General features: G+C 35.2%; 1 protein-coding gene across 1 annotated transcript; it reads left to right on the plus strand.

Moving 5' to 3' along the window:
• Positions 1–864: 864 nt before the first annotated feature.
• On the plus strand, positions 865–8,787 carry LOC113538361 (mpv17-like protein). Its single transcript, XM_026933353.3, has 4 exons — positions 865–1,385; positions 2,772–2,842; positions 2,944–2,973; positions 5,414–8,787. The coding sequence occupies exons 1-4, from the start codon at positions 1,088–1,090 to the stop codon at positions 5,597–5,599; spliced, it is 585 nt and encodes a 194-aa protein (XP_026789154.2). The 5' UTR covers positions 865–1,087; the 3' UTR covers positions 5,600–8,787.
• Positions 8,788–9,280: the final 493 nt, after the last annotated feature.

Raw genomic sequence — 9,280 nt, forward strand, 5'->3', positions numbered from 1 at the left:
TTTATTTCTGTAAATAAATAATTCTGTAACAATGTCCATTGTTAAAAGCGCTATACAAATAAAATTGAATTCAACTGTATTTCAGTTTAACATCCGATCAAGTTCATCAATATTGAAAAATAAACTAAGAATCGTGCCAATACATCATCTGCGGTGACCTTCTCATGCTACGCAATATAGTTAGCACTATAGCACTATCCATGTGTGTTAGCGCCATCCATGTGTGTTTGAGGATGGCTAAGACTGCAGTGTTGAACTTGAGGATGAGCGCCCTGGCCCTACCTCAGTCGAAATGTTTCAGTGTGCTGGAATAAGTAACGAGTTGTATAAAATGAGGCATCTCCTTTACCTCATCAGAAGGCATGAACTCCTTCTAATTTAAACAAAAAAAGCATGTTAAGGTTAAATTTACTGGCTAGTAAGCTTGTTTCTTTGCTAATGCCAGAGTAGACTGCATTGATTTCATAACTGGCTAGACAGCAATTCAAATTCTAGCTAATGTTAAATATTAGTTATTTACAGGATTTTATACTTCTGATTAATTCATTATGTAGTGTTATTCCTGCAAACTTACACAGACTGAATGATGTTTTTAGGCATTTTTTTTTGTCTTAATTAGAAATAAAAGTTATTTTTCACATGAAAAAATCACATAAACAGATTCATCAGTTTGAAACATTTACTTTTTGATACTTGGCTGCATGAAAAAGTTTTTTTTTTCTTTTACTTATCACATTTCCTCTTTTAGTTGAGTAAGATTTTGACACATGATCTATAGTTTCACTTCAGTATAATTGTTTCTCTGTACTTTTTCTACCCCTGACAACATCTCATTCATTCTTCAGGAATTTCCCAGGCTGAGAGTGACGCGCATGCGCGCTGTGGAGCGGAGCAGGTAGTGAAACCGGCTTTGAAGTACAGCTCCGTCCCACTGGGCTGTTTAACTCACATCATTAGCTTCAGGGACTCTTGGCTGGATTCGGAGAAGGTGATCGCAGGATCAGGAATGCTGGCTTTTCCGTCAGTGTGAGCTCGGGCATCAGGAGCAGGTGTTTCTCAGTGAGAGCAGCTCTCAGTGTGCGTGAGAATGCGGAACCCCATCAGGAGGTATCCGTGGCTGACTAACGTGACTCTGTACTCGGGGCTGTACGCCGGCGGGGACTTGATGCAGCAGTATTTATCTAACAAGAAAGATAGAAAGATCGACTGGAGGCGCACGAGAAACGTCGCGATCGTCGCTTTCTGCTTTAACGGCAACTTCAACTTTTTCTGGATGCGCTTCTTGGAGCGCAGACTTCCCGGAAGCTCCGTGAGCACAGTGCTGCGGAAACTCGCCATGGACCAGACCATGTCTTTACCTCTGGCCATAAGCGCCTTCTACACAGGTGAGATCACTACTGCTGCTTCTACTACTGCTGCTGCTACTGCTACTACTACTACTACCACTTATACTAGTACTACTAGTACTACTACTACCACTACCACTTCTACTAGTACTACTACCACCACCACTTATTCTAGTACTACTACTACTACTACCACTTCTACTAGTACTACTAGTACTACTACTACTGCTACCACTGCATCTACTAGTACTACTGCTACTGCTACTACTTCTACTAGCACTACTACTTCTACCACCACTACTACTACTGCTACCACTTCTACTAGTACTACTGCTGCTGCTGCTACTACTACCACTTATACTAGTACTACTACTACTACTGATACCACTACTTCTACTAGTACTACTGCTGCTGCTGCTACTACTACCACTTCTACTAGTACTACTACCACCACCACTTATTCTAGTACTACTAGTACTACTACTACCACTTCTACTAGTACTACTAGTACTACTACTACTGCTACCACTGCGTCTACTAGTACTACTGCTACTGCTACTACTTCTACTAGCACTACTACTTCTACCACCACTACTACTACTGCTACCACTTCTACTAGTACTACTGCTGCTGCTGCTACTACTACCACTTATACTAGTACTACTACTACTACTGATACCACTACTTCTACTAGTACTACTGCTGCTGCTGCTACTACTACCACTTATACTAGTACTACTACTACTACTGATACCACTACTTCTACTAGTACTACTGCTACTACCGCTACTACCACTACGTCTACTACCACCTCTATCTCTACTAGTACTACTACTACAACTGCAACCACTACCACTTCTACTACTACTACTACTACTACTACTAGTTCTTCTACTAGTACTAGTACTGCTACCACCTGTACTACTACTACTACTACTACTACTACTACTAATTCTACTAGTACTACTGTTGCTACTACTACTACTTGAATGGGATGCCAGTCCATCGCAGGGCACCATACACACATATTCACACTTGGGGCAGTTTCGAGTAGCCAGTCCACATCCCAGCATGCTTTTGGAAGATGGGAGAAAACGAGACATCCCGGAGGAAACCCACACGGACACAGAGAGAACATAGAGAACATGATAAACTCCACTCAGACAGAAACCCGAGCTCAAGATCGAACCAGGGACTCTGCAACTGTGAAGCGACAGTGCCATTATTATTATTATTATTATTAGTATTATTATTATTATTATTATTACTATTATTATTATTATCATTATTATTATTATTATTATTATTATTATTATTATTATTATACAACCACTGGCCACTTTATCAGACTCACCCTATAGCTGCATATTGTTGGTGTACAGTTGTTATTGACTGAGGTTAAAGAGTTATTACTGATCATTTCAGGTTTGAGTCTTTTAGAGGGTAAAGATGACATACTGGAGGACTGGAGAAACAAGTTCCTAAACACATACACAGTAAGTCTTGTAATAGCCTGGTATTTAAAGAAGTGCATGATTTAAACACCGACATTTTGAATTTCACGATGTTTAAAACCTCATTTCATGATTTCTTGCAGACAGGACTCATGTTCTGGCCGTTTGCGCAGGTAAAGTTAAGCATTTCTCTAAAATACAACACCCTATCACTGTTTCTGTCCGTTTTGTATAATGTCTCATTTGGCTGCAAAGCACTGTTTGCCCTTTTACTTTGCCTTAGGGGTTTTATTACACAGCTGTATTACACCAGCATTTCAAATTCAACAATTAGTTTTATTAAAACATTCCTGTTCAGTGTTAGATTTTCCTTTCTCTAAAAAAAAGCCTTTTAGGCTTGAAATGATTTTTGTTAGTGGCAGATGAACACAAAACTCATTTTGTATTTCGATATTGTTTTATAGATCCCCATAAGCAATTTCCCAATTCCATTTTAAGAGCTGTTGCTGTAATTTATTAGCTTAAATGAAGTTCATTAGAAGACCTTTGGGAGTCAGAGGAAGTCTTGAAATGAACTTGACTATACTAGGTGTTGCAATATGAAGCAATTTGCTTATGAATATAAAAGGAGCCAAAAAAGTGACTTAATATTTCAAAAAATATATTATATTATAAATTTGGGTTTTATCTATGTGAGAACATGCTCACACAGGAAATACCTGTCATCAAAATATAAATAAAGACAGACTCTATAGATTTACGCCAGAAAAATCGATATAAAATATATTAAACCACAAAAATCCATATAAAACAGTCACTTAGCTATCCCAATAATGTAATAGCTTAGGTAACATGTCATAGCAAAATTAAATCTTAAGACAATCTTCTAATATTAGATATCAAATTTACTGACATTAACTTCTGACATCTTTTGCTGGACAAGCTGGTTATACCATAACACTAATGAATTCTTGAATCTGATTGGTTAGAAGATGTTGATTAATTTTCTATACCAGCAGCCCTGACATTAGTGCCGGCTGTAATTCAAAGCACAGTTTTATATTAATGAGCTTGTCGTAATATGTTATTATTTCTATATTGACAGCTAATTCACAGGGACTTGTATGGCAGATGCTCTACATAATCTAAGACTAACAACAAATGGATGAAAAAAATGTGTTATTTAACAAAGAAAAGTACATAAACACTGACATGGTGCATCTTTCTGTGAGGCGACGTATTTAACATTTATTTAAAGCAATCTGTAACGGTTAGTAAGATTTCCGAGACAGAGGACTATGTGCTTTCTGGTTTCTCAGTAACATGACCAGCTGCTATGACATAACTCATAATATTATTAATGTTAAACATAACTATAAATGCATAAAAATTATGTGTCGTTTTTAATAAATAAAAATTGTAATCATTGACCAAATTCTGGAAAATAATACTCTGCTTCCTGTGGCCGCATCACACCACCCCATTGTTGACTATTTTCCTATAACCTCATGTTCCATCATGTTTTATTCTTTACTTAGCCACAGAATCCACAGATATTGTTGTACTTCAGTGTGTTTTCTTTGCCATTTCTAAAGACTGCACTACAGAGCAGCCACTCCTCTGATTGAACAAAAGCAGGCATTTTGTACAGAACCACCTTCTCAGTAGGTTTACACACACTTTAGTTGCTGGTTCAACACAAATCAGTGCATGTCTAAGTTTCATGGATGGAATTAAAATATTGATAATACTGTATAGTGGGATCCAAAGGTCTGAGACCACTATGGAAAATGCTTCTATTTTGCATTCTTTTCTAATTTAATAATTTCCTTTTTATTACAAATCATATTATCAGTAATAACTTGAGTGAAAAGTAGAACTCTCTGGTACGTCCCCTTCTGCTTTAATGACAGTGTGCACTTGAGCTGGCTTGAGCTCCACAAGTTTGTGTAAAACCTGACAATCCATGTTAGATCAAATGTCGTCTGAATACATTCTTCAGTGGAAGAGATAAGACTCAAGGAAAATCTGACCTCTTGTGCAGTTAACATGGTCAAGATCCTAAATTTAAATAGTGACTTAGTGCAGAATCTTTAATATTGAATATTCAAGATGTTGAAGACCTCCTTTCTTTGTTTTATTTTTTATTTTTTTCAAAATTAAAAAAAAATGTTTACTTCATGTTTTAAATGAGTTGCCTACATGTTCAATGTGAATCCCATTGTATATCTTTTGGACCCCACTGTATATCTTATAGAAGTAAGTAATATAATGTCAAAAATCCAAGGGTTATGTTAAAAAGATGCCAGTTTTTCAAGTATTATTATTATTATTATTATTATTATTATTATTATTATTATTATTATTATTATTATTGTGGGTTTTTTTTAAACTGAGGGATATGGCATTTGCACATATGCAACCCCCTCAGATTTAAATCACTTAATCTACACTGTTCTCTCAAGCAAGACTGAGCATGTTTAGACTGAAAAGTATGCTCCCGGTATGCTGGGTACACACAAAATGCAGCGCTGAATGATCAATGAACAGGAAATATACTTATGTGCAGAATGTGTTTTGGGGAAAAAAAGTAATGTCTGCTCTTATTCCCAGTGCCTGAACTTTGCCCTGGTGCCCTTGTACCTGCGAACAACCTTCACTGGCTGCTGTGCTTTTGTCTGGGCTACCTTCCTCTGCTTCTCTCGCCAGCGTGGAGATGGGACCCTGAAGGCAGCTATGAACTGGATACGCCAACTGAACAGTGAGGTGAAGGTTCAGGAATCCAGTCAGAGCAAGTGATTCTGTGAACGCACAGCAAGAAAGGTTCTTCATCCTGATTCCATATATGGTCATAGACGCACACTCATGTTGTAATTTGATTTATGTTAGTCACCAGCAAGGCAGGTATTATTACAGCGTTAACAACAGCTCAGGAATGTTAGGGTGCTTTCATACTGATTATACAGTCCATACTTATACATACTTATACATACTGTCCATTTGTTTTGTTTGAATCTGAACCATACTTTTTTTTTTGTTTGGTTTTGTTTTACAGTGCACGTAATTAAACAAATGAAAAAAAGGGGAAGAAATTGCATTTCTTGCATTTCTGTAGTTCTACAGCTCTGTCCTTTGGCTCAGTTTAGCAGCTCACATTTGTGAAGAAATGCTGCTTGAAACCCAAAATACATGTCAAACACCAGCGTTTGACTCCAAAAGACTAAATGCTGCTTATGTGAAAGCACCCTTAGGAACTGGAAAAGAGCTAAAATGTGGACTGACTGGGGGACTTGAGAACTTCACACTAAGGAGCAAATAATGCAAAAAGGTCACATGGCTTTTTAAAACAGACAGTGTGACACGGCTCGACAAATTACCCATAATACTCCATGCTGTCCCTATTTTCGCTACCAAGTTTCAGGCACCATGCAAGCTGAGCCAAGGTACAGTATGAGTGGAACTAATAATAGACATTTTAGTTTCAGCCCCAGAACTGAAACACAACTGCCTCCTTTTTTTTTTTTTTTTTTTTTAACATCTCATAAGCTCAAGTATTGTCACACTTGGCTATGTTTGGGAGTGTGGGCATCCATTAAGTGAAAGTTTGCTCTCTTTATTTTCACTAAATATTAACAGTGAAAGTATTGTCTTATTCAAATGCTGTCATCAACAAATTGCTATGTCTCTTGCTTACATTTTACACCATGAAAGAGAAATGCAGCAGCTTCACATGCATTTTAACATAGAATGAAGTATGCCTGGTTTCATTTCAAAATGTTTTTTTAGTCCAAAGAATCCATCTGTTAACACTGCAAAGGAGTGTTTTAAAAAAATCGTAAAAATGTACAAAAAAATAAAAAATAAAAATAAAAATGTTATATTTTCCTATTTTTAAGATTAAATGCTTCTAGACAGTTTGAAATTAAATTTATTTTAAAAAAGAAAAAAAATTAAAAGAGATCATTATATCCATGATATCACAGAAATGTGTATTGTGACGTAATTAATCACAATATCGATATTATAGTTTCATATTGCCCAGTCCTACTTTAGTGCACCAACTCCAGAAGTAAAATCTGTTGCACAAAGGTAATGTATTCATGGACTTGTTATCTTTCATTGAATTTCATATTTTTTTATGAAAAAAATTGTATAATGCAGTTACATTAGTTTTTGGTTAGTTAATTACATGAGACATGTCACTGGAGAGTAATGTTTTTCCTGCCCTTAGCAAAAAAAGAAAAAAATCATTAATTTAATTCGTTCAAGAATAATTAATCAGGAAAATGTTTAACTTTAATAGATTTTAAATATAAACTTGGAGCTTAATTTTTAAAAGTAGGCTTCATGGGGAGTGCTTTTTCTGTACGTAACCAAAAAGAGACTTTTTATTGTTATCCAAATATATATATATTATTGTTAGTGGATATACTATTTTTTATGATCAAAAAACTTACTTAAAAATGTCCACTTTACAAAAAAGAATCTGATATAATATATATGTATAACTGGGTGATAAGGTATACTGCATGGTGAGATATATATATATATAACTATATAACTATATAACTATATATATATATATATATATATATATATATATATATATATATAACTATATAACTATATAACTATATATATATATATATATATATATAGTTATATGGTGCAGTTTGGTTGGCAAGGAAACACATTTTCTGAGCTGGGTTTAAGAGTTTGCTCTGTTACTAACAGCATCCTCCATAGCAACATCACTGGATCATTATTCTTTTTATAACAAGCGCTTAATCTGAACTTATTGTTTTAACAGATAAAAAAGATTTTGCATTAAATATTGTATTATATACACGATATGGCCAAAAGTTTGTGGACATCTGACCATCACACCTATATGTGCTTGCTGAACATCCCATTCCAGATTTATTCCCCCTTTGCTGTTATAATAAGCTCCACTCTTCTGGGAAGGCTTTCCACTAGATTTTGGAGCGTGACTGTGGGGATTTGTGTTCATACAGCTACAAGAACATTAGTGAGATCAGGAACTCATGTTGGGTGAGGAGGTCTGGGGTGCAGTCGGTGTTCCAGTTCATCTCAAAGGTGTTCAGTGGGGTTGATGTCAGGGATCTGTGCAGAACTCCAACCTTAACACACCATGTCTTCATGGAGCTCACTTTGTGCACAGGAGCATTGTCATGCTGGAACAGGTTTCAGCCTCTTAGTTCCAGTGAGGAGAAATTGTAACGCTACACCATACAAAAACATTTTAGACAACTCTGTGCTTCTAAATTTGGAGGAGATGCACATATGGGTGTGATGGTCAGATGTCCATAAACTTTTGGCCATATAGTGTATAATACTGTATATCTGTAAGAAACAGCTATTGATATTCTTGATATTGATACTCACACCATCACAATGTTCTTATGTGATCTTGGGTATATGCTTATTAAAAGAAAAAATTAAGATGTCTTCCAAATAGTTTACGGTCACATCAGTGAGCCATGTCGAGCAGTGTGTGTTTTCAGGCTAGCTTGTTATTGCAGGTCACTGAATGAACTTAACTGGAACTGAGATGTATCTTGTGAAGAGTTAAAATGTTATTATGGTACAATAGTTCTAAAATGGTAGAGTAGTCATTTGCGTGTAGGATTTTCTCATGGAAACACCAGCCTTTACAATGTATCAAAATGTTTTCTAATGTCAGTGTCTGTTAAAATTTTATTATTTTAACAAAGAATTGTTTTACCTCTGAGGCAGGAGAATTATGTTACTACTGATTGTATGTAAAATGTAAGAGGCCTGTATTAACTGCCAAATATGAAAAAGATAATGTCTCTGTTATAATATTACAAATATGCTGTATTTTAGAGCAAAACTTTTTTTAAACAAATGTTTCATTCTGGATCATGTGCTGGTGACTACTTCTGCAAAACAGGTACTGAGGATTTGCATTGAGTCTACCTCATAATAAAGTGACGAGACAGTCATTCTTTTTTGTTTGTGTCTGGAGACAAACTGATAAACTTCTGATAAAGTCAAGATTAAAAGTGTAGTTTGTAATATTGAAAACTGTTGCTAGACTTATGACAATTATCTAATTTTAAAGATATCTTAGAAAAAGTAATTCACAGTATTGCCTTGTTATTGTTTTCATTGCAATTCACTTAGCAGGCAGCAGGGGGCGCCAAAAAAGAAAAACACCAGATACATTTTATCGTGATGTGTAGAATAAGTAGGATATATTATGCCTGAGTAACAACAACAACAACAACAACAACAACAATAATAATAATAAGAATAAGAATAAGAATAAGAATAAGAATAAGAATAATAAATGTAATCTTTTTATATTAGGCTCAAAATCTAAAATGAAGTGTTTTAATATAGAAATGTATAGCATTTCGAAATAACATTTATATATTTATATATTTATATTATATAAAAGAAATATAATTTACTATAATTTAGATATAGCCTATC

This window comes from Pangasianodon hypophthalmus, chromosome 2 (genome assembly GCF_027358585.1).
Source record: "Pangasianodon hypophthalmus isolate fPanHyp1 chromosome 2, fPanHyp1.pri, whole genome shotgun sequence".
Classification (NCBI taxonomy): domain Eukaryota; kingdom Metazoa; phylum Chordata; class Actinopteri; order Siluriformes; family Pangasiidae; genus Pangasianodon; species Pangasianodon hypophthalmus.